General features: G+C 42.1%; 1 protein-coding gene across 4 annotated transcripts in view; it reads left to right on the top strand.

Annotated features, from left to right (window-relative positions):
• Positions 1 to 25,743, top strand: part of SPEN (spen family transcriptional repressor) — a 67,618-nt gene that overhangs the window by 3,709 nt on the left and 38,166 nt on the right. For all 4 annotated transcript variants that reach the window (XM_081017230.1, XM_081017228.1, XM_081017227.1 and 1 more), the window contains exons 2-3: positions 13,605 to 13,925; positions 17,100 to 17,576. In XM_081017230.1, coding sequence (XP_080873356.1) covers positions 13,605 to 13,925; positions 17,100 to 17,576 — 798 coding nt within the window. The remainder of the gene's footprint in view (positions 1 to 13,604; positions 13,926 to 17,099; positions 17,577 to 25,743) is intronic.

The raw sequence follows: 25,743 nt of genomic DNA, 5'->3' as shown, positions 1-25,743 counted from the left end.
ACTGGAAATACAGATAACCAGAGCTTAAAATGATATGTACAACAAGACCTGTCTGGTTTTTTTAAAAATAATGCTTGTTGCAGGGTAGTGATAGACTAGATTTTGGAGTGGTGATTTTAAAAAAAGACATGATGGGTTTATGCACCAAGATTGCCAAAGGATTTCTCCAGTGAGAATTAAATCTGACTTTGCAGTGTCGTCTTCACCCTGTTTTCACAGAGCATTTTTAATGCTGGACAAAGTTGCCATGGTGCTGTTGCTTAGTGATGGTTCAGAAAAATGGAAGGATTTGAATTAAGTGGCTCTTTCATTTTTCTGAATGTGCCATCAGTTTAAATATAGGTCTTGAAATTTAGTGTGTGTATGTGCTTAGATTTCAGAATCAGATTTATTTGGCTGTTGCATTTGGAATTGGGGGTGGGTGGGAGCTGGTAAATACTAAGGTGCACATTCCAGAATTGATATGGCCAAATATGCAAAAGTGTTTTCCATCTGCTTCTAGCTACTTGGATTACTGAATCCTTTCACTATCAGATATCTGTTGAATTGAGTTTCGGTTGGCAGGAGGAGGCCATTGTGAGTACTGTACACTGACAATAGAGCAGCCCTTCCTTTGTATGTCCCTGGCTTGTGTGGGGGAAGGGCAGAGCCCAGTTGCACAATAACTGCCTGGCTGTCTTGTGCAGGTATTGTCAACCCTTTCAGGCCCAGGACCCACTTTTAACCCAAACATGCAACTGGGGACCCATTTATTATCCTTTTACCATAATTTGCATGATGGTAGTGCTCCTTTTATGACCCACCTTGGATCAGGCTGTGACCCACTAGTGAGTCCTGACCTGCCAGTTGAGGATCAGATCAGTGTGCTGGAGGATAGCTGTGTTTTGCATATATATTTGAAAGGCTGCTGATAGTGGTTGCCTATAGAATGAATAAGGTTTAATTACAGGAGAGGACCTCTTTTAGTTCAGAGTGAAAAGAGCCTTTTTGGATTTAGCTGGGCTGTGCAAAGTTCCCACCCATCCCCCCAGTCTGAAAATAGGACAAAGAATATGCAGAGTCTGAGCAAGCAGTAATTATCATCCTTTAGCTGCAGAGGCAAAAAAACTACCTGCTGTATTGCCGGACATAAATGGCAGGCATAGCCAAATACTAGCCTCTGTTAGCAGCAAAAGGTAAAAAAAGGTTAGCAGCACACCAGCGTGAAATGCAGTCATTCTAGTTGGTACTGGTGATACATTCTCATTTCAGAAGAAAACACATTCAAGTTGTTCATTCCAGGGTTCTAAAAAAAATGTACTCTAAAAAAAGTACATTTAGGAATGACTCGTTAAAGAGGAAAAAAATTGTTTTCGAATGGGACTCCTAACTCTAAAACCTTATAAAGGGAATTGAGGAGAGAGGCTTGGAAGTCTCAAGTAAACTTCCTTTTCCATAATGCCTTTATTAGGACCAAGCAAAATGTCATAAATTTGTAAGCTTCTGAATTCTGTAAAATGAATTTGGATACATACCATTTTTATTAGTTTGTGTAAATTTGTGTTTTTGTATATTTGGGGGCTGTTACTATAATATCCGAATAATGTTTTGCCTGTAATTTTGACAGTTCTTGTGATCCTTTTTTTTTTTTTTGAAAACTGCCCTGAGGTTTTGTTTGTGTCAAAGATACTATTTTATTCTTCTTATACATACAGTGCCCTTTATGTACACAGCACTTTACAGAGTTTTAGAAGGAAAAAACAGGTCTATTGCCCCAAAGAACGTACAGTCTAAAACATGACTGCTGGTAAGGGGGCTATGTGATAGGTATGGTGGAGGTGATATGTAATTCTGGAAATACAGATTTTTTTCTTTTTTTTAAGTCTCTTTAAGGTGGTGCATACAGATTATACGTCGTATTTAAAACGGCATCTGAAACTGCTAAGGTACCCCTTCCTTTCATGGTTTCTGTTCAGGGCCTGAGGAGTTGATTAGTTGCAACTGAAAGTGTTTCGCTAGTGTAAATGCATCCAAATCATTTCAGTCATTGACGTACTGAAGCACTTTCCCACTGCTGAAACAGAAGCATGGCAGCCTGCAAAGAGAAGGAGGCTAAATATAGTAACATTTTTCCTCTGCACAAATGCCAAATGTCCACGTTTCTCCACGATTAACTTGAGGAGAAAAATAAGAACCTTTGCTCTCAACTACTTCTGTTTTAAGTACATAAGATAATGTGTGTGTTTAGTCCATTAATAAAATGGTGACTGTTAAAGATGGGCGTCACTAACATAATGAGTGCTTCTCAAGAGCTTGTGCTGCTTCATGTTCACAAGATGCATGAAAAGTGACATTCGAGGTTTCCCATTTCATTTTACCCTTTTTAGGCCCTGAGTCTTATTTTGGGAGAAAAACACCAGTTTGGTATCCTTTAAGACCTGTTTTTCCTTAAGGCCTTTTCCTGTACATTCTTTATTTTTGGTGACTTCAAGTCGCATACTGCTCCCTCTTCCTTTCTACCAATGTGGTGCCCTCCAGTTGCTGTTGGACCACAGCTCCCATCATCCATGACGTGCTGGCAGAGGTGGGGGCGAGGGGGCTGATGGGAGTCCACAACATTTGGAGGGCGCCATGTTATCTACCTTTCCACTAATGCACATAAGCAGCGCAAGCTGCGTGCCTTCTGGCATTTTCATCCCCCACAGACAGGAGTATGTACAGCTGGATGCTAGCTGTCTAGTCTCTCTGTTCACTGTTCTGCCTCTGCATGACTAATGAAAGCCTAAACACGCTTCCAAGGCTATACGGATTGAGATGACTGGATCTGGATCTTGTACATGGCTCCCTAAGTAAACTACCACCTTCATTTAAATTTTGCAGCTGCGTGGTGTTGCGTACCCTGTTTTGCAAGTGACTTGACAGAAGGAGGATTTGGTGCAGAGAGGGAATGAGTCATTGGGAAGGATGTAGCAGAGAAAGTAGGCTTTCCTTCTGAAGACGGATAGAGATCCCCATGAGAATAACTGCAATTGATATTGGCAAAGTTTGGTTTGCTGCCTTAATGCTATTGTGTTTTGAATTCTACCCACACCCTCATTGTTATCTTTTGGAGGAAGAGGAGCAGAGTGCTCCAGGTTCTAGGTAGCTGTGGGATCACTGCTATGCTATGGCTGACAGAACTGTTCTGCTGTCTGCCACTTCATGATGTGTAGGATTCCTCAGATCTACATGCTTGTTAAACAGCTTGAGGCTGCTGGTTCGTTTCCCCAGAGAAATCCTCGGATGCTTCCTTCCTGCCAGCCCACTGGACATGAAATGAGTGTTTGAACAGGAGGGGCAGCCTCACATCGTCTGATTCAGCCATGGATTTTTGGATAGCCTTGAGCAAGCCTCATGCCCATAAAGTGGGGGCAGCCTTGAAATTTCCTTTGGGGAGCGGTTCTTTGCATTCTATGACAGTGTTCTATAAATAACATTTCAAAACACATAAAAGCCACAAAGCAGCCAAACCTCTAGAAAGTTCGTGTCAATGGGTGAAACTTCTTGGGCTGTATTTTTCTTAAACTTCCCACATAGCTGCTTTGTTTCTTGTTCTAGAAGAGCCTGCTTCTAAATAGTCATGATACCATAAAAGTGATACCATGTCTGACATTCCGCAATGTGATCTGCAACCTGTTTTGCAAGTGGCTTGGCTATTTGAGAAAGGTACGCACTGAAGCACATAACCTTCCCAAAGTCAGCCTTGAATTCTGATCCCAAAACTGATTACGCAGACGCAAGCCCCGCTGCATTAAATGGGACTTGATTCCTTGTAATTGTGCTAGGATTTCAGCCTTTTGTATTCTACAAATTTCTAATTAACCCAAGTGAGCTCCAGGAATCTTAGCTGACTTTTGTGAAACTGGACATGTCTGATAAGGAGGTAATTAAATGAGCTGAGAGAGAAGGCAATCATTATAATCTCTAGCTGTAAACTATCTCCTTGTCTGCCAGATGTAAAACTTCTAGGAAGGCTGAAATTCTTCCAGGGGCAAGAAATATGATGCTGAGTTCATAATATCTCTGTTGCGGTTGGTTGTATGCAGTAAAGCTTTAGACAAAGGTCACTTGTGTTGCAAGATGGGCTCATGGGTTCCTTGTTGCAAAGCCTGAAGTCTTTGAACTACAGAAGTAAATGTTCTTATTCCGCAAACATTTTTGTGCTTTTGGCGAGGGAGGGGAGTGGTGGTCATACTCTCACTCAGTGTGACTAAACTTGACGAAACTAAGTTGACTGCTAATTACATGCATTAATGATCTGTTGGCTTCATTCTTACAAATGAATAGATAAAGAAAGGGTTGTGTGTCTGTTTACTTGAGATACTGAAGGGCAGTGGTGTAGGTTAGTCATTACTAATGGCATATGTGCATGTATGTCCCACTGTGGCCTCTAGTTAAGCTAGTGTTGCATCATGTTTTGGTGCATCAAACTGTATCCTGAAACTGGAAGCATGACTAGTACTTGTAGACGCTCTTACTTAGATCCCTGATGGATAGTGTGTATGAGAGATAATACGCCTGCCTAGCATGGAGAGGAACCCCTCAGGTTGCATACTTCCTTGGTTAACCTTTGGGGGGGGGAATGCCAACAGTGGGCATGGCAAAGACAAAAGTAGGTAGAGATACTGAGCACAGACATGCAACATACACATTCACTCTCCATGCTTAACAGTTAGGCTTGGAAAAAGCATTTGAGCCTTTATGGGAGCCCAATTATGTGATCTTCCTGGAGATTACAGCTGGGAGGCTTGACCTTTCTTTTAGCTGCATTCTCCATGAAGATTACCCAGTTCTCCATCCCTCCCCCCAGAAGAAACCCCCAACAACTACTCTTGGAAAAAACATTCTGTTTGAGCCACTAGACAGATTTTTTCCAAGCTTAATTGTGGTGGGGGTGAAAAGGGGACACGGGGGCTGGATAGGAAGGCCCCATGGGCTGCATCCATACCACTGACTTATACACACATTCCCAGAGCACTTCTTGAAAGGTTACTTTAATTTATTTTTAAAGCTAATATTCCACCCTTTTGTCGTAAGACTCCACGGTGAGTTGCAATAATAAATGCATAGAATAAACATTAATAAAACAACACTTGTAAAATTGAGTTGTTCTTGAGATTAAGGCATTCCTTCTAGTGTATTAAAGGCTGGGTACCCTATTTTATTAATGGTTGTTGGTTTATATTTTGCTGTATATTGCCTTGGCCAGGGGTCTGCAACCTTTAAGACAAAAAGAGCCACTTGGACCGAAGAAAAAAAAACTGGGAGCCACAAAACCATTGCGACATTTAAAACAGTGGGGAGTGTCGGGGCACACAATGCGCCTCCTCCCCTCGCTAGTATCCGCCCCGGAGCCGCAGCAAAGGTGTAAAAGAGCCACATGCGGCTCCGGAGCCGCGGGTTGCTGACCCCTGGCCTTGGCTATATAAGTGGTATGGAAAACTAACATGATCATATGTTCCTTATAATCTGATGCAAGGAATTTATTTCATTCTCTTCCCCCACCCTACTGTGTTGTTCTTCAGTGAGCTTGGGTCCCAGTTCCAGGAGCTGTAAGCCTCTTACAGAAACACTCGCCAAGGAAAACAAGGTTGAAGGTGCAGTCCAGTCCAAACAAACCAGGGTCAGACACCTGGAATCAGTTCAGGTGCAAAGCATGATGCAGAGGCAATGCCAGGCAGCAGTCCGAGGTCAATACCTCAGGGAGTCCAGGCAAAGTGCAGCGCAACAAGGAGGGGAGATGAGGCTTGGAAACAAGGAACCAGTGATATGGGAAGTTACTTGCAACTCGGAGGCTCAAGAGGCAGACTTTGTGTACTCAGACCTCCTAGACCACACCCTAACCACAGTTACTGGTGGTGAAGGAGTTTCAGGGATTACTTGCTCATGAGGATGCCCTTGACTCATGAGGCTCGGTGGACTTTGAGTCCACAGAGTATGCTCTGTTGTCAGTCTGGCCCAGAACTGGACCTTTCGGTGCCAGCAGATGCAGGGAGCAGGGCTCCCGCCTTCCCCTTTGATCCTCAACACTAATTCTGGGGGACACTGCCTGATCCCCAAGGGCCTCGGCTTGTGGGAAATCTGGTTTTCCCTTCAAGTACAGCACTTAGTGTCTGGTATTGGGTCAGGACTAGTCTTGACATGCTGCCACCAATCTCTTGACTTATATGGGTAAGTTATTGCAATTTGACTCCTGCATAATTGCTCCCATGGTACTAGCTCCGAGTTAGAACTGTGCAGAGGCAGTGTTAGGAACTGAGATATAAAACATTATGTTCATTTTTCACATGGTTTAGTTCTTCCCCTGTCCAGCCCCCTAATATTCTTCAGAGGGGCTCTTCTCCAGTCTTCAGAGAGTAGCTGGAAGTGGGAAGGCAGGAAAAAGGTCCTCCTTTCCTTCCACTCTGCAGTTTTAATCTGAAATCTTAGGCACACTACTGCACCCAGAGCTCAGAAACTGCTTGCCCTAATGAAATTCCCTGTCACAAAATGCGCCTTGAACAATGGGAGTTTTGAACACTGTGCAGAGGTCATGGGGGCCTTGCTTCTGTCAAACCACAGATGTAGGAAGTATGTTGCCTTAATGGTGGCAAGCTATGTTATATTTTGTAGAAAGGGAAGCTTTTTTAAAAAAGCAAAAGTGCTGAGTATCAAAACATTTGAAAATTAAACCTAGTAAGTTGGTCATGTCCATTAATTTCCATGGGTCTGTTCTTAGTAGGACTAATGTTCGATACAACCATATAAGGTTGCAAGTTGATTCACTTGTGAAACATTTTCCAAAGCAACAGAAGCTGTTCTGACATGTGTTGTGGTACCCTGAGACTTTCATTGTGGTCTGTGGACAGCAGCCTTGAGCAAGTGCAGCCCCACAAATGGTAACGGTCTTTGGTTTCGCCATCGGTCTGAAGAAACACATTTTTTTAAGGAAAGCAAAAGAGAATCTCTAAAACCAGTAGGTGGGGTGATCTCCCTTTTGGCAAACTTTCCCCATGTTAGGGAATTCTCTTCACTTTGGGAACAGGACATCTCTGATGAGGCTGTGCCAAGATGGCCTTTAGGACACTTGAGTGACATCAACCTGACTGTGAGCTACATTCAGGTAGATATGGTTTGTGTGACAGCTGGGCTGTCTTTGGCTGATGCATTTGATGATTCCTGCTCCTCCCTCTTGATTTTCAGAACACCTCTTTTCTGTTTGTGTAAGTCTCCTTAGCCTCATGTTACAATGGGAAAACACAGGACTCTGACCTATTTGCGCCTGCTGCAAGAGCAATTGGAGGACATAACATAGTCCTTATTGTTCAGGGGCCCAGCCTTTATTTCTAAAACTTACAACTTCTTTGAAGACTCAGGTAGAACTCTGTGTGCCCACATGTGCTTCTCCCTATACCAGTGCAAGTCTTATGCAGTCCCAACTGGTTCCATGACATGTTCAGAAACGAACTCTCGTTCTCCGTGGCAGGAAGTCTTGTGTCAAAATGATTGCTAGGCTCATGCCTTGCCTTTAGTCTTATAGCGCTTGAACTGCACACCTATGACCTGGGAGAGCTGGGGTTGAATCCCCACCCAGCCATAAAGCTCACTGAGTGACCATGGGCCACTCACCATCTCTTAGCCTGACCTGCCTCAGAGGTTTGCTGTGAGAATGAAGTAGAGAGGAGGAGAACCATGAGATCACCGGAAGATAAATGTGCTGTATAAACCAACCAACCAATATTTTCCCCACCCTGAATTGATGCATTGGCAAACGAATCAAAAATCTCAGTCTTGCATACTTGCACCTTCACTGTCTCCCCTCCCCTTAAAAAAAAATGCCTGTGCTCTTTAGCTTCATGGGAGGTGTGGTGTGTGTGTGTTTTAATTCCAAACTGGTGCACTGATGATCCTTGAGGGTGGGTGGGTTGTATACTGCATTTGAAAATAGCTGTCATCTGCTATTCTTTCGAGGATAGACTGGAATGATGCACAGTCTGAAATTCTGTCAGCAGCTTGAAAACTGGCACTGGCCACCCAGATCTGTGGATGCCAGGAAGAGCTGCTGTGTGCTCCTTATGTGTCTGTGGTGAAAGCCAAAATGCACTGGCAGCTTAGAGCTGCAACCAGTTCAATTTAATGCCACCGAAGACTTCTTTGGAACTGAGCTTTCTTGTTTTTTCAAAGGCAGACCACCTCCAGCTAGTTATCCCTTGATTTGAGGGAAAATGTGCAGTGTTTAATCTGGCTAGAGGGGGAGAGCTATATGGAATGGCCTTTTTTTTTTTTTTTTAGCACCTCCCTTTTAGGTTAACCAAAAATGCCCTGGATGTTGAGGGCATTGAACTTAAGCATAGTTTTTGAAAGAGGGATGCACACTGCCCCGGAGAACAGTTCTGAGGATGACCAAGTGTCATTTCCTTTACAGTAATGCTTTTTTGCTATATGTTCAGCATTTATCGCAGTGTGGTCAGTGTGATAAAACTAGCCGCTTGCTAAACATGCCTGTGACAACAACTGCTTAGCAACTAACTAACATGAAACAAGTGTTTGATGTTTTGATGGAGCTTATAGTGAAGAAGTAGGTACTGTTATTCTTTGCCTGGAAGAACTTCAGCATGCCTAACTCCTCTGGATTTATCATCTTAATGGTGTAAATTTTATGTGATATAGAATTTTCTTTTGTGAGCTAGGGCAGATCCACACCAAACATTTAAAACAGATCCAACATACATTTAAAGCACATGAATTCCTCAAAGAATTATGTAGTTTTCACCATACAGAGCTACAGTTCTTTGTACCCATAACAAACTACAGTTCCTGGTATTCCTTGGGGAAAGCCATATGCTTTAAATGTATGGTATGGAGCTGCCCGTACTTGCCTGAAATTAACATAGATAATTACTAGGACTCCAGTAAATATAGAGGAAAGTGCTTGCAACTTCCTTACCTATTTTTATAGACATATACAAGCAGACTAGTGGGAAATGGTAACAGGCAGCATAAGATTATTGCCCTGCTCTGTGCATGCCATTAAATCAGTGTATCTGTAGGTGTTCCAGTACTGCAATACCTATAATTTATTTGGGCATTGGTTTTTTTTAAATGTGTGTGTTGCTAACCGGCTTATGTGCCCATGGGATATGTGGGGGGGGGGGGAGATAGAGATTTTAATTGAATAGAATATATGCATTCACATTGTCAGCAGTGCTGTTGACCTCACTTGGTTGGGCTGTGTTTGCATGAACAAAGATGAGCAATATGAACACACCTATAGTGCTTAGCAAGAGCCTATAGTACCTGTACATGTGTCTACGCACCCTCCTCCAATTCCGTGATAGATTTGAGCAAAGCTGGCGTTTGTCTAAAGAAGAGTGACTTGTAAAAATGTGAATGGCAGGTTCTGGAATCTCCCCCCTCCCCAACTGCCACGTTTAGCACACTTTCTTTTTGGTTAAATACACATTGCAGCAGTTGTGAATATGGTTTTCTCCTAATCAGTGTTGTTAATTAAGCCAATTTCTGCCTTGAGCCCTTGGAATCTGTTGCCAGCAAATAAGCAGCAGCAGTTTAGTTCTGCTTTCAGTAGCTTGGGAGAACCTAGTTTTGCAAACCACAAGCTCTCTTTCACAGCTATGCTTTTAAAAGGACTAAATTGACCAATAATGACTGTACAAAATGCATGTGTGAAATCTAGATATTGTGTTAGTCTTTGGAATGAGTACTAAGTTGGATTCAGTGATAGAATATTGACTTTTAAACTTCCGGTCACCATATCCCTGTTACCATGAAATGCCTATTTTTGGAAAACAGCCCCACATTGGCTCTTGCTCTTTCCGTTTATATTTTGTTAAGCTGTCCTATTTTTTTCTGGTGGCCTTTGCAGACTTCTGTCTCCCCAGATTTAATGTCCTCAGTGTCATAATCTTTTGTAATCAGTTTTACTAATTATAGTTAACAAACAAAAATGCTAACATGCACATCATTAACTTAGGTTGCTATGGAGTGTGATGATGGATTATTGCAGACAGCTTCCTCAGGTCTCCCCATTTCCCCAGTTCAGCTGAGGCTTGTCTCATGGTGACACGTAGCCTAAGGATGACAATGAAGAAATCTACTTAATTAAGCCTGGAAAAATACCACCTGCCCCAGGATCCATTGTGGAGGAAGAAAGATGAGAGGGGGCAGCACAGCTGCCCTGTTGGCTTCTTTGTGGTAGCCTGGTCTAAGGTGAATGTGCTGATCATGTTTAAGTCCAGAAAAACTGGCTTAGCATGGCCTTGTGGTTGGGTAATTGACAAGGGGCCCTGAGTCCCAGTTTTGCTGTCCTGTCTTCTGTAGCCTTCAGGTTCCTTAAAGGAACAGATCAACTGAAAGGTCTTAACTTGTTCCAGAGAACCAAGAAAAGGGCTTCATGCCCCCAGAGGATTCTACTTGCAGAAAGAGCTTCATAGAAGCCACTGAAAAGCAAACCATACAATGAGACCAGCTTGTCTGACATGCTGCGAGTTACTTATTGATTAACATGAATTATGCAAGGTGGGGAAGGTTGCTAAAAAAGAGCAACAAGAGGAGCTTTGTTTTCATGGGGATCTTTAGAGCCAGCATGCAGCAAATTCCCCCTCTCCCCCCTTGCTCTGTTTTTTATCTGTTTACTTCTTGGAAAGGCCGAGGTAAGTAAAGAGAGATGGAGGAAGCGTTTTCACAAGGGCTCTTTTCAGCATGGTGAAGGTCATGATGGCTCCTGTCCTTTTTGTGTCTCTTTCCCAACGAAGGTTACCCTCACAAAAGCTTTTCTCTGCTGTTTCTCCTTCCTTGTTGTGGCTCTTGCAAATGCCACTGTGAAAAATGCTCTCCCTTTCCTCCATTGCCTGTCCTCCGGCAGCCCTTCAGAAAGCCTCTCTTCTCCTTGCCGTGCATTGTTCTGCTGCAGTAAATGATCCCGTGATGCAACATTGCAGATCTTTTCCCTCCCCTCCCTTCCTTCTGGATCAGATAGCATGAAGCAGTGCAGCTCCCCTCCCCGCGGGAACTGCCACCACAGGAGCAGTTTGGAGAGTAGCCAATGGGTGGGGCTGGGCTGGATCACTAGGCAGATTAATCTTCACGGTGGGTGACTAAAAGGTATGTGCAATTAAAAAGGCGCAGGCGATGCTAGGGCACAGAGCGTTGAAAGCCTTCCTGCTCGCACAGCTGCTTTGTCTTGAGGGTTGTGTGTATGTTGGTGAGGATGTGTAACTTTTACTCTCTCCTCCTTGAAAAGCAGCTGCCACACGCATCCCAGCGGCTTGTTGCATGAGAAGACATGCTGTGCCAAATAGTTACACAGCCCTGAGATTTAGGTGTGGGTGAACAAGTATTGTGCAATCTGTGTTAGGGCTGAAAAAATTAGGGCAATCCCTATGGTAGTAATCTGGCAATAGTGTCTCCAGCTGTGCCTGGTTTTTAAAACTGTAGATGGAGAAATTGGACTGCATAGGTTTCCTTCCTCCCACACATATTGTAAATTTGGCCTGTGCCTCTGATTATAGGAAAGTGCCTTAAACCAGCGCAGACCATTTCTCCATCTTGCCTAGTATTAGGCTCTCTAACTGGCTGTGGCCCTTTGGGCTCTTGGATTCAGAGGCCTTTCCCGTCATCTGCTCCTGAAATCTCCAGGCATTGAGCCTGGGACTTGCTACATGCAAAGCATGTGTTCTGCTACGGAGCTGTGGTCCTCCCCCCCTCCCTTTGATTGGCTGTGCTGATTTAGAATGAGCTTCGTGTAGCTAGCAGAGATTTCAAGGCTGGGAGTCCTACATCACCCCATCAGTTGTTTTTGAAAACACTTAGAGTCATCTGAACAGAACGTGCTCTAGCATTGGAGAAAGTGAAGCAAGTAATAACCCTCAAATTCTGTGGCAGGCTTCTGCTTCTACTGAAGAGCATTAGTGGCCCCCTTGTTCCCTGTGGCAGAGATGTAGGGCCTTTCCTGGCAATACTCAGCAGGTTTCCCTTCCTGTGGAACTTCTTGGGTGGTGCCAATTCTCACACAAGGATGAATCTGTGGATTTCGCTGGTGTCTATGAGCCAGGAGAAAGAATGATGCTGAGGGAATTGTGCTGCTGACATATTGTTGTCAGTGGTCCCTGTGTCTTTCCTTTTGTTAAAGCAATCTGATCTTGTTTTTGCCATGTGGCTAGTCTATGTAACTGTGTTTCTGGGTTTTTGACTCTTGTTCTTTCACTGCTTGGGCCTAAAACTTCTAATTCAGACTCTTGAAAATGGAGTCAGGTGTGTCAAAATTGGTTCTTTTCCTCAGCTATAATTAAAGGGTAATTAAAGATACACGAAGGTTGTCTTGACAACCTTGGTAGTTCTTGCACTTTCTCTAGTGAGATAGCACTGTTTTGTCATCTTTCTCCAGGTTAGTTTATTTTCTGTTTTAAAAAGGAGCATTTATAGAACATCTGTGGAACTGTAATGCTTACAGAATAACTTATTTTGTTCAAAGGAGCTGGGAGTTCAGTTAAAGGGTCTTTACAGTGGATTTATTAAAACTGGATTATTTCAGAACTTCCATCTTGTCTATCCAGTTTGGGAACGTTAAAAATATTTCCAGGGGCTGTATCAAATTAGTCATACTCAAAGCAGACATGTCTGTTGATTTCAATAGGACTATCTTGTGTATTGGCTTCAAACCCACATTTGTATATTAGTGGTCAAACAGATTCCCTGCTCACTGGGGTTGCAAAAAACACAGAAACTTCCTTGGTTGACTGGTGTGTGCAAACTGTGGTGCTGATATCCAGGGATATGAAATATTTTATCTGGTTTTTCCTAGGAATTCCCAAATATTCTTCCAAACCTGCGATTTACAGCATTGTTTAGATAGTAAGCCCATGGGCAGGACTTGGTTATTAGTTCTATTTTTAAAATTTTTATAGCAGTGCCTTGCAAATAATAAATATTATTACTAAACTGTGAGCAAGTTGGAAATACACACATTCAATAAATCCTTTGATCTGGTTACTTTTAAGGCTGATTGAACTGAAGCATATTGGAGCTGTGGCAAACCTTTATGTAAAAGACTTTTTCTTTCAGTATAAAGCATAATTTTATAAAAATATATTTAGGGGTATTCAAAACTGAATATTGTATCACAGCTTTGTTTGTTTGTTTACTTACTTACTTACTTACTTACTTACTTATAAAGTGCGATGGGAAGGATAGGAGCAGCTGAGTAAAAAAGCAGTTTGTTTGAAACTTTGTTTCTAACAGACTAAAGCCATGATGTGAAGCACAGTTACTGCAATGCGTTTAACAGGAATAAATTCAAAATAAATATGCAAGTCAAACTTTTATTGTGTGAGCCAATGCCAATGGTTGTGACATCATCCCTAACATCGACAGACACTAAATACACAATAAAATCAAAAGCAAATCTAACAGAAACCTTTGTTTACAAGGACAGATAAAATAGAGGGGAGTCACATATGGATTGCAGAATAAATATGCTTAGCATCACAGCCTCAGTGCTGGAAATTTCAGCCAAATAAAATGTGGTTCGACAACATGTTCTGTCTGTGTGAGCCTTTAATACATACTATTTTTCTTTCTTTCTCCCCTAGATATGGACGTGTTGAAAGTGTCAAAATTCTCCCCAAAAGGGGGTCAGAAGGTGGCGTGGCAGCCTTTGTGGATTTTGTGGACATCAAGAGTGCCCAGAAGGCACACAACTCTGTCAACAAAATGGGAGATAGAGACCTTCGGACGGATTATAATGAACCGGGAACCATTCCTAGCGCTGCTCGGGGATTGGATGATACAGTTTCCATAGCATCTCGTAGTAGAGAGGTTTCTGGGTTCAGAGGAGGTGGTGGTGGGCCCACGTATGGCCCACCACCATCGCTTCATGCACGGGAAGGACGCTATGAGCGGAGACTTGATGGGTAAGTTCCAAGGTTTCACTAGGCAGGTATTTTGTATTTGATGTGGTGAGAAACACAAACTCCTGTATAGGGCCCCCAGATGGATTTAAAATTTGGGGATTTATCTGCGTTTCCTATTTTGGGTTTGGAAACGGAAGTGATTCCCGCCCCAGTGGCTGGTATCTTGTGGATCTGTAGAGGATATTTCCTGCAGCTGGTTGGATACTTGGTCCTAAGACGGAAGACTTCCGATGGTCATCCTCGATTATGGAGCTATTCTTCTAGAACTTCTAGAACAATCTCATTCTTGGATAACGTTAAGGCTTTACTCGGATGTATCCTTATTATCAAATGGAGCTATTTCGTTACTGCAAGCCTCAAAACCCAGTATGGAGTATCTTCAGAATGTAGAACCTACAGAGTCTTGGAGAAGCTTCATGGCTAGTTTTTTCAGGGTTTTTCTGGTGTGCATAGTTTATGTATAGAATTGGATTGATTCCAAAAATTTCTAGTAGGCTTTTTAAAAGTTATGCATTCATCGTCTTGGATTCTACAAACAACCTCTAGCCATGGGAATACATTGTGGTATGGTGAAGACAGCAGAAGGCAGCTTTTGATGTTTCCACTTTTGGATCTACACCACTTCCGTATATCTTGGGATTACTGTTCCTCGTGGTATTGGCAAAAGTGAAGGAGATGGACACTGCTAAATCTTGGAAATTACAGGCCATCTGTTAAGGTGCTGGAATAATGGCTACTACCTCGAATTTGTGGGATGGTACACAGCCAAGATCCCAGTGGCCCAGGGGAGTGGATTACTATCTAGTCTTGTTAAGAGCGCACTTGTCACTGTACAGTTAAAAGGCACTTTAGCTTTAAAGACACTCTGTTGATAATCAGCTTGTGGATACATAAAGAGAAAATTGACTTTGTTGGATGGTTACAAAGATGGACAGAGGATGTCTGCTAGCCAGCAGTGAGAGGCATTCATCTATTCATATCTTGGTGTATTTTCTACCAACTGTTTGATTCAGACTTAGAGCTGGAGTCACTCTCTTTTGTTGGATATACCTAGACGTGATTTGCTGCCTGAAGAATGAAGTCTGGGGGTTACAGAGTCCTCATGTCAATCTGGGACAACTGGCTTCCAGTGGATTTTTTTCCCTGTTTGTCACTAAGATTTTTTTTCTTGCTCGCTCATCTAAAATATCATTTTGACACCCTTGCCCATTAAGAAGGTGGATTACCCCTATAAGAGGGGCCAAAATTGGGGAAGTTATGTTCACAATTCTCTCCCTAGATTTAATTGGGAATATAGGTCGTGTTTCCACACTTGGAAAAGGTTGGTATGTCCTGCCCTGTGTATATTAGCTCCTCTCCTAACCCAAGTCAATCCCTCTTTCCACTAACTCCAGTAGTAATTAGTACTAATAGATAATCAGCACTGCTGTAGTCATTAGATTTTCAGCTCTGCTAGTTCTTTTGTCTGTCTTCTGTGTCCTTCTAATGGATAAGGAGCTCTTTTACTATACCAGTAACCCTCTAGGAGTATTGCTTCTGTTCCTTTATTACACCAGCTCTCACTGGCATAATGTTCCATAGGGTGCAAAGTGCTGCTTGTTTTTCTTCTTTTAAGGAAGAAGACACACATGCACACACACGTGCACACATTTGGAAACAGTTTGCTGCCTTATTTGCATGTAGCTGCAAATAATTGGAAATGTATATTGTGCATTTTGGAATTTTGCTTTGCATTTCTGTTAAGACAACTCTGAATTGCTCAAGAGGCAGGAATTCAGAGAAAAGAAAGCCTTTAAGATTCATCAAGCACCTTCATCTCAGGGATTACTAGCCCTGTGCTTGAGATGCATGTGTAGGAAGAGAGAGAAATTTATAATCAAGGAAGATTCTAATCCACTCTTAAGACTAAACAAAAGAAAAATACAAGAGAGTTCAAGCTTTTGAGAAGATCTGTCCTGGGACCCAGCAGAAGAGGAGGAACTGTGGGGGTGGAGGTGGGAGAGGATTGAGTGCCTAGAACTGAAGTAGCTGTGAATTGGTTTTCAAAGAAGACTGTTGGAACAAAGGGAGATGGCTTAAAACCCTTCTTCCTAAAATGGGGCTTTAAATTTTGCAACTAACTCAGGCTCTGGCTTATTACTAAATCCACAAACATTTCCTGTTGAATTACTATTTTTCTTGATTAGCCATGCCGCTAAAGATTGGCCATCCTTTTACTTTTAATAAATTAGAGTACTAAACTATTGGAAGCCTTCTGGGTCATTTTGCTTTCTGTTTTGAAATACTGTCCTATGAAAATACTCATCAGTGTTCTGGGCCATAGAACTGAGTCACAGGCACAGTGTTCTCATTAACTCTGAAGTACATAGTAGAGCAAACTGCTGATTATTTATGTGGAGTATAGAAACTGTGGCAATTAGCTTTATTCTTTAAATATTAATACCCCACTTTTCTTTGATTCAAAGCTGCTTACAAAAATACCCACAGCTTACCAGTAAATCAACAGAAATCTTGCTTTGGGGACTTAATACCTTTGTGGGCATGGCTTTGTCTCCACATTGTCTATGGCACTTAAAAGTACCTACCTCTTGGATAATTAATAGGATCAATGTATTGAGCATTCACTGTTTTGACATTATATCCAAGGAATCTTAGCAACTAAAATGCTAACAGTAACTTGCCTTTTCTGGACTCATGCTTTTCACAGGGGCTTTCATGGCCAGCCAAACATTTAGCAAAAGATCTTCAGCATACCCATGCAATGAAAAACATGAATAGTTGTAATTACTTAAAATCCTAGAGCATTGTGGTCCTAGAAAAAATATATTTTAAATTGGTGATTTTTTTTATAAAACAAAAAAACTATGTGAAAATCATTCAGGGCCCAGAAGATCATTAGTTTGTTCTGTGATGCAGAACTCTGGTCATGAAAGCCCAGTTTAATCAGTGAAGCAGAATCAGTGCCAAACTGTGCTGTACCTAGATGTAACTGAGGAGTTGTGTGGAAGAACCAAGCTCATTGGTTTTGCTTAATAGTCATTATAGTCATTTAGAGTCTTTTATTGTTAATATTACTTGTGAAGATCGCCAGTGCCACACTAAATGTTTGCATGATGTTGGGACCTTCTCCTCCATCTCTGATTGACATAAATATTTTCCCCCTCCTAAATGCAGGGCTTCAGATAACAGGGAGCGTGCTTATGAACATAGTGCCTATGGACACCATGAACGGGGGACAGGAGGATTTGATCGGACAAGACATTATGATCAGGATTACTATAGAGATCCTCGAGAGCGGACTTTACAACATGGACTCTATTACAGTTCTCGGAGTCGCAGCCCGAGCCGTTTTGATGCTCATGACCCCCGTTACGAACCTCGGGCCCGGGAGCAGTTTACTTTGCCCAGCGTGGTACACAGGGATATCTACAGGGATGATCTCACACGGGAGGTACGAGGCCGGAGGCCAGAGCGGAATTACCAGCACAGCAGGAGCCGGTCACCACATTCATCCCAGTCTAGGACCCAGTCTCCTCAGAGGCTGGCGAGCCAAGCGTCAAGACCTACTAGGTCCCCTAGTGGCAGTGGCTCTAGGAGCAGATCATCAAGCAGTGATTCAATCAGCAGCAGTAGCAGTACCAGCAGTGACAGGTATGTAAACGCCCCTGTCATATTTATTAATGCCATGTTTTCATCCTGGGCCCTGATATGAATTCCCAAGGATTACCCATGGGATATTGCAGTGTCCTTTTCTTATTGTTCTAGTCCCCTGCCCCCTGAAGACCTGTGCCTTCAGCATTTGAGCCCCTGCTTAAGAATGAAGTTGTTGACATTTATATGTACTACATTTCAAAATGTGTCAACTTAAATGGTGCCTCATGGAACAAAGTTAATATGATTGGTTTCATACGGCTTTCCCACTTCTATTTAAAATCCAGTGCCAATTATCAGTCATTGTCTGCCTTGCTTTCTCTTCTCCCACCCCCTGCCTGCATGTGTTTTTTCCAGCATATTTTGTAAGTTTAAAGGAATAACCTCTTGGTAATGACGCCTGAGAGATGAACGGAGTGTTGGTTTTAAATTGTGGCTGTAGCTGAATGGATTACTGTGGCAAAATAATGTTGTTCAAGCTTAGCAAGGACTTGATAGAAGGATTTTTTTTGTTTTGTTTCTATTTATCAATGAAGAGCTGTGGGAGAATGAGAGAAATTTTGGAATAGAATGTGTATCATATGAAACTGGTTTTAAAGGACTGTATCTTCCTTCCCAGTCAAATTGTATGTGTGTACAGGCGACAGCCATTTTAGGCATGTCCAATTGATGAACAGTCGCTGATGCGTGGGTCCTTTTGGACGTGGTAGAAGGCCGAACGGGGGTGGAACGGGACAGGGTGAGGCACACATGTATGTACTGGCACACTTGCTTGTCCTCGCAAAGCCATAATTTGCCTATGTGTTTTATGTGAACCATGTCCAAATGTTCATTACAGGTACTTGGGAAAAGTGCTATAGATGCTTGTAAATAATTGGTAGCTCTGAAAATTAATTTTCTCCAATCAGCGAAGGACTTTGCAAAAGAAGGGTCCAACATTGCAATGTTATCCTCTATTGGTGTCTATAAAAATCTTACCAACTGAAATGTGTTTTCAGTGTTTCATCAAACTAATTTTTGTCTTCCTTATTCTAGTTAGTGCTTGACCACTAGTACACGGTTTTTGCAGACTTGACTCTGGCATACTTGCCTGAAATACTGATTGGTGTTGTTGAATGTATTATTTCCAGCATTAGATATATAAGCTATTTGCCAAATGGCACCTTAAATCTAGGTTACAATCCCCATTTTTTTTTTGCAATTAATTTATTATTATTATTATTAATTTCATTTGTATACTGCTTTATATTTCAAAGAAAAAAAATCTCAAAGCAGTTTACAATACATCAAAACAGAAAATTAAACAACCCAGAATAAAATAAATGCAAGCTTCAAGGGAAATATTCCCTATATTTATTTACCTGCTTAATTTATATAGCTGCCCCATAGCAGAAGTATTCTAGGAAGCCAGTGTGGTGTACTGGTTAGAGTGTCTGACTGGGACCTGGGAGGTCAGGGTTCAAATCCCCATTCAGTCATGAAGCTCACTGGGTGATCTTGGGCCACTCACAGCCTCCTAACCCCTACAATGACCCTGTGAGGTAGATTAACTGAGGAGGAGGACTCAAAGGTGGGATATAAATGCAATAAAGTATGTAAGTTCTTCTGCTCACCTTCTTAAGAAAGCTGGAGGGGCCAGTCAGATGGAGATGTCAGAGGCCAACCTCTGCAATTGGACCCGTAGCAGTTGCAGAACGTGCCTAGTGCCTGGGGAATTTCAAACAGTGATTATTTCACATTGGGCTTGTGAAACTCACATACTTGTGGTGAAGCCCAGCTTTCAAGTAATGTTACTGTAGAGACCACAGAGCTTCTTTTTATCTAGAATGTGTTTCGAGAATTCCACTTGAATTAATTCTTGTGTTTTCTAATGTAGTTGCTGTGATTAATGGACTATGACTCTTTGGTTAAACCAGATGAACTTTAGAAAGAATTTGTCTTCTTTGTTGAAACTTGCCCTTGTCATGGATTTTTTAAAATTGATTACTTGCATGTATCCTGAAACATGAAGATGAAAATTACTGTAGTGAAAGGTGCTAGAAAAACCACCATGACTTAACATTCAGGTTTCCTGAGACTTGGCTGGAGAGATTGGTTGCTGTCTCTTGCTTACCAGCCTCCTCTCCTGGAGTGAAAGTAGACATTGGCAAACTTTATTGCATTACATAATACTGGCCATTCCCTCCTGTGGCACCCCCTCCTTTCTTTCCTGCTCTGGAATTTGCCAACTAAGGATGAATCACTTGCTTAAAATGGTATTTAGTGGAGTGTGGGTGGGTTAGGTGCTTCCTGTTCATGGGGACAATTGGGGAAAACTGCTTCAGAACTTAGGCTCAACAAAGGCCATTTTCCATGTGGTTTTGCTGGTGGAGAAGCAGTTTGAGTGGAGAACTTCAGCAGCAACGGTATGGTATGGTATGGTATGGTATGGTATGGTATGGTATGGTATGGTATGGACTGACCACCGTGTGTGTGTGTGTGTGTGTGTGTGTGTGTGTGTGAGTGAGAGAGAGAGAGAGAGAGAGATTAGCCTTGTATAAAAGATCTGAATTGTTTCTGTTGCCTGTCATGCCCATGCTAATGGTGCAAGCATTCAGGAACATAACCAGTTTCTTCCTTCCTTTCTTAATTTAATATTGGATGTCCCTGTCCCCACCCCTCCAAGCATACACACAGTTCTTCAAGAGAAAGAGCCCTGTTCATTTTTACATATTACGTTGTTATGATATTTTTATGTAATTCTTTTAGGACAAAGAGAACTTTCTTAAGCCAGAAGCTGAATGACTAAACGCCTGTTGGCTAGCTTCGGTTGCAGGGTTGTAAACTGCGGATTGTGTTAGCTTCTCTCTAGAGTAGTAATTTCAAAAGCTGCCCTGTCAGATATGCCTTTCTCTTGCTCTTTAAGGCTCTCCTTAACTGCTCAGTCTCTTCCAGAGGTGTTAGCATTCCTTGCCTTAAGCTGTCCCCTACTGTTCAGCAGTGTGGAGTGTAGCTATCAGGCATGTTGATTTGTGTGTCTGTGTTTAGGGTTTCTTTTCAAGGCTGCTTGCTAGGATGTTCCGTTCCTGTGGGAAGATCTCATCTTAAAATCCTTCAGGAGGACAGGACCCAAGACCATTGTTCATTCAGATGCTTTGCATTCAAAAACATTTCTTGATTAATTCCATCTTGAGGCTTTGTTTTCATTTGTACAGGTCTAAGTCAAGGTGCATTTGCAAATCAGCCATGTTTGCGGAGTTTATTTGATTTCTGTAGCAAAAATTATAATTACAGTGAAACGAATTAAAAGAAAAACACTGGTATCCCACCTTCCTCCACTCAGATAAGGTGGCCGGAAAAATGTGGGCAAACGAGGCCTCAGGTCTCCACAGCTGATAAGCAAGGAGCAGCCTTGTATGCTGTGGGAGCTGCTGTGTCCAAATAGTGTCGACTGTGCAAGGACCTCCTTGTTTGTGTTCCCAGAACCAGTCTGAACTGGAATCATCCAGTCGGATTTGGCCGTGTGCCGCCTCCCAAGAGGCTGTGTTAGATGTAGGTCCTGCCGGCCTGGTGTTTTGTTTGTACAAAGCAGAAAGTTGTGGGAGAGAGCTGAGAGAACAAGCAACTCCTCAGCTGCTGTGACAGACAGGGACCTCTGGCCATCCCTAGAAGGGAAGGGCTGATCCCTGGATTTGAAGGGGTGACTGCTTTAACCTGGGATGTGTACTCTCTGAGGCACACAGCAGTGCAGAAAACCTTTAATTAGGCACACGCTAAAGAGCCAGCATCTTTTGAAGTGCTGACTGTTGCACCTTCTGTGCTTTATTCATCTTTTGTGTTCAGTCATTATGAGCGCTCTCTCTTTATTAGCCCCTGCTGCCTTTCTGCAGCAAAGGGCTGAAGATTTATTTCCTTTTTTTCTTCCAGTTTTGAATTTTGCTGTTGAAAAACAACCCCCAACCAGAGCTAGGAGGCCTAACTTTAGAACTTATTTATGTGACCCCCCCCACTCCAAATATTATTTAATGTGGAGAGTTAAATTTTTGCCTGATTGACCTGTTTATATTGTCTGGTCTCCACCCCTCACCCACTGTTGTCATCTTCAACTTTCTCTTTTTCAGGTTTGGCTGAGCACATTTATTTATTTGTTTTATTTATCCTATTTTTGCCCCACCTTTCCTCCATGAAGCTCAAGTTTGCATACATAATTCTCTTCATTTTATTTGTGAAGGGGGAGTGACTGGCCCAAGGTTGCCCAGTGAACTTCATGGCTGATGGGGGAATAGTATGACACTCAACTCCTGATACTTTTGAGTTAATTAATGCGAGAAAACTGATTAATTTGATCATTGTGTAGTTTGTGTGTGTGTACCCCAGATAGAATTGCTATAAAATTGTTACTGTTTTTGTTGTTAGCAGAAAGAGTTGCAAAGTGGTAGTGATGGTATTGATAGCATTGAATTAGAAAGGGAGATACAATTCTTGTTTTCCAGTATCTCTTCTGTTCTGTGATGGTAGAGTTTCTACTTAGGAAGTTAGATACATTACAAGAATTATAGTAATGTATCCTTACTCTTACGAAGGATATAGAGTTGAATGAGAATACTGAACTGTCAGAAGGCGCGCAAAATCTGTAGCATCTAATTCTCTTGGTTGGGATACTGACTCAAATGCAAGTCTGGTACCCAGGAGCTGGCAATACTGTTGTCTTATTTTTGTGCAGCATTGGCAGATGTGATGACACTTAAAGGCACAGAAAATTAGTTTGACATTGGAGTGCAGATGTTTAAAGTGACAATGGCCAACAGGAGGCTTTGAAAGGCACCACTCCCACTTGTAAGTTGAACAAGACATTTCAGATCACACCCCTGTTGTAATCTGCTGTTTGAGGAGTAGTGAAGTTTTCGTCTCCCTCGTTGACAGAATCCAGATTAAGAAAGATCAGGATCCAGTCTGTAGATTAAAATAAGTGTGGCTATATCTTCTCCCACTCAAACACACTCACTATCTATCAGGATTTGAATAGAGGATTGACCTTATGAATATCAGTAAGACCAGTTTTGAACTGGAAAAGTGTTTTCACAGCTGAAACTCTGGCTTTAGATCTCCAGAGCAAGTGAGAGAACACTGGTCATTTAATAATATTGGATTGTGTGAATGGTAAGCAGCTTGCACAACTGATCTTCCCTTGAACACCTCACCAAAAGCCTCTCTAAAAGGCAAGGCGAGGCACACAGTGTTAGAAATGCCAATCGAAATATAAGCCAATCGCCAAATGGCACCTTAAACCTAGGCTATGAGCACCACAACAGAATGCCTAGGTGCTGTTCCTCTCCCAGTAATAATAATAATAATAATAATAATAATAATAATAAGTACCTGAATGAGTGTACTAAGATTTTGATTGAAAATAAGGGATTGCCAAATTTGCCCTATGACATAGCACACATGATTAACCTGATGGCAAAATGGCCTACTCTGTGAGGACCATAACGCCTTACTCGTCACTTCTACCTAAGGAGTATTGCTACTTAAGGTCAAACACCTCATATAAAATTATCACTGTTGCCATGAGCGAAACTGAGGGAGAGGGCAAGGATATAGGCGTGCCAGCAGATTGTGAGTTAAGCGAGGTAAAGAAGAATGCAGTGAAGTATGTCTTCTGGTTCCATAGAAAGGTGCCGTTGTGAAGGAAATAAAATAATACTGTCGCCACAAAGGTTGTTCTGGAACTAGAAGTAACCAGCAAATGCTTCTAGACAATGTTTTGCATTTGATTCCACTGTGGACAGCTGTGATGGTCCCATTCTATGGGTATAGTGGTGTTACAGCCAGCAGTGCTTCCAGTCAGGCTTATTTCAAGGACCTGAAGTGTACAGAATTCAAACATACAACTCTACCTGTGCATCTGGGTGACTTCATTTTCAGGCATAGTCAGTCATTAGAGAGTACCAGGAAGCTGGCTGCTGCAGCTCAACCTACATCTGTGATCATTGAGGATGATAGGAAAGAAATGGTTCAAGAAAAGGTGACTACTTGATGTGCTTCTGAACCTAGTGGGGGAGGATTTCTGAACATTCCCAGAATCACATGTTATTCAAGACAATGCTCAACAGAAAAGCAAATACAGTAACAATACCTAGGAAAGACAGATAATGTACTGCGTCCAATTTCTGAGAAGGATGACAAAGAGAAGGTGATTCACACATGCCAGAGTATCATCAATGTGCTAGAAGTGATAAAGTCACACTGTTTGTCTACAACCAAAGAAGTGCATGGAAACATCCTAGCAGAAGAACCTCTGATGCTCTGTGTGGCAGAGTTGAAGGACAATGAGAACTGATTTTTAAATTGATTCTTAATCTCAAGTAACAAAACATTCCCATACAAGGAAACTAGAGCTTAGTAGTTGTACAGAAAAGAAAGAAAAATAGGAGCTGATGGTGGTATTAGACGGTCTAAGCAAGGCAGTCAAATGAAAGTGTCTCTCCTTAAGGTTCCATGAGTCAGTGGAGGGTGAAACCATGTTCCGTTGTCTTAACAAAGTTAATAAAAGGACACCATGTCATATAAAAGGTGTGAGTCTTCCCCCTGCCCCCGATAAATGTAAGATAATAGGGTTTATTTTGGGTCTGGTTGTAGCAATTGTCCCATCATTTGATAATTTGTTTGAAAAACTTCTTTCCTGAAAAGCAAATGATTTTTGGGCAAAACCACCACATGTGTGTTGTTGTTGTTAATTTATTTTTGCATTTGCATACTACCCTTCATCTGCAGATCTCAGGGCTGTTCACAACATACTAGAGAGCCAGGTAAATTGCATTTCTGCCAGCAAAGGTTGAGTGTGTTATGATCACTTCTCTATAGTCTTGCTAGGCACGTGTACCAGGAGACATGGGTGGCACTGTGGTCTAAATCACTGAGCCTCTTGAGCTTGCTGATCATAAGGTCAGCAGTTTGAATGTGCGTGATGGGGTGAACTCCTGTCTCTTTGTCCCAGCTCCTGCCAACATAGCAGTTTGAAAGCATACCAGCGCGAGTAGATAAATAGATACTGCTGTGGTGGGAAGGTAAGTGGCATTTCTGTGTGCTCTGCCTTCCATCATGGTGTTCCGTTGCACCGGAAGCTGTCTAGTCATGCTGGCCACATGACCTGGAAAAGCTGTCTGTGGACAAACACTGGCTCCCTCGCCCTGAAAGCGGAGATGAGTGCCGCACCCCATAGTTGAATTCAACTGGACTTAATTGTCCAGGGGTCCTTTACTTTGCCTATCTTTACAGCATTTTCTCAAGTTCTAACTGAGATTAATCCAAATGGTAGTTTATTCCAAATTTGTTCCCAGAGTTGTTTCTCTAATTTTTCTCCAAAGTCTTTCCCTGTTTTAGTCTTAATGAAGTGAGAGGAAGGGTAGCCAGTTGTGTGAGGATTTTATATAGTTGGGAGATGACCTTTCTCAGTGGATGAGTTGGTTGAGTTGAGTAGTTGCTCCAAACTGTTTAAGCTGCATAATGCTTGGGTCTTTATATTTGATTGATTTAGAAAATGTATAATCTGGTGTACCTCTAACCAGCCATATGATCTGTCTCCCAATGGAAAATAATAATTCTGGAGCTGTAAGGAGCTTTTGATTACTGTAGAAGTGTCTGAGTTTATATAATCCCACTGTTTCCCACCTAGGAAATCAGCCTGATTTGGCTGCTTTGTGAAAGGAAGTGTTGAGTTATTGGGACTAAAGAGGGAATCAGAAGGTAGAAGTTCAGTCTCCATTACTTCCATATGGTAAAATCTGATTTTAGAAAGTGGTTAATAGCAGATTTGACCAAGGTAAAAAGCAGGACAGACAGTGGGCAGCCCTGCTTTGTGCCCCGACCAATGGGGAATGTCAAAGAGAGTTCCCCATTCACCAAAACATGGACCAGTGACTCATAGTATAAATTATAAAGCTTATCAACCCAGAATGCACTAATACCAAAGGAACATTGAATTGTAAAGATATATTGCCAGTTTAAACCATTAAATCCCTTTACTGCACCTAGCATCGAGAAAACAGTAGGTTCTGGATGTGATTAACTCTTTAAAAATTGCATTGAATCCTTCTAATAGAGAAAGCTTTAAGAATCTGACTTGGTGATGGTGGACATAGTTGGGTGAAATTTTTGAAAGTCCACTGACCATTATGCCTGTAAA

This window comes from Podarcis pityusensis, assembly GCF_964106645.2.
Source record: "Podarcis pityusensis genome assembly, chromosome: 8".
In the NCBI taxonomy this organism is placed as follows: Eukaryota; Metazoa; Chordata; class Lepidosauria; order Squamata; family Lacertidae; genus Podarcis; species Podarcis pityusensis.
Note: the sequence above shows the minus strand (reverse complement) of the source record. Positions and strands in the feature narration are given on the sequence as shown.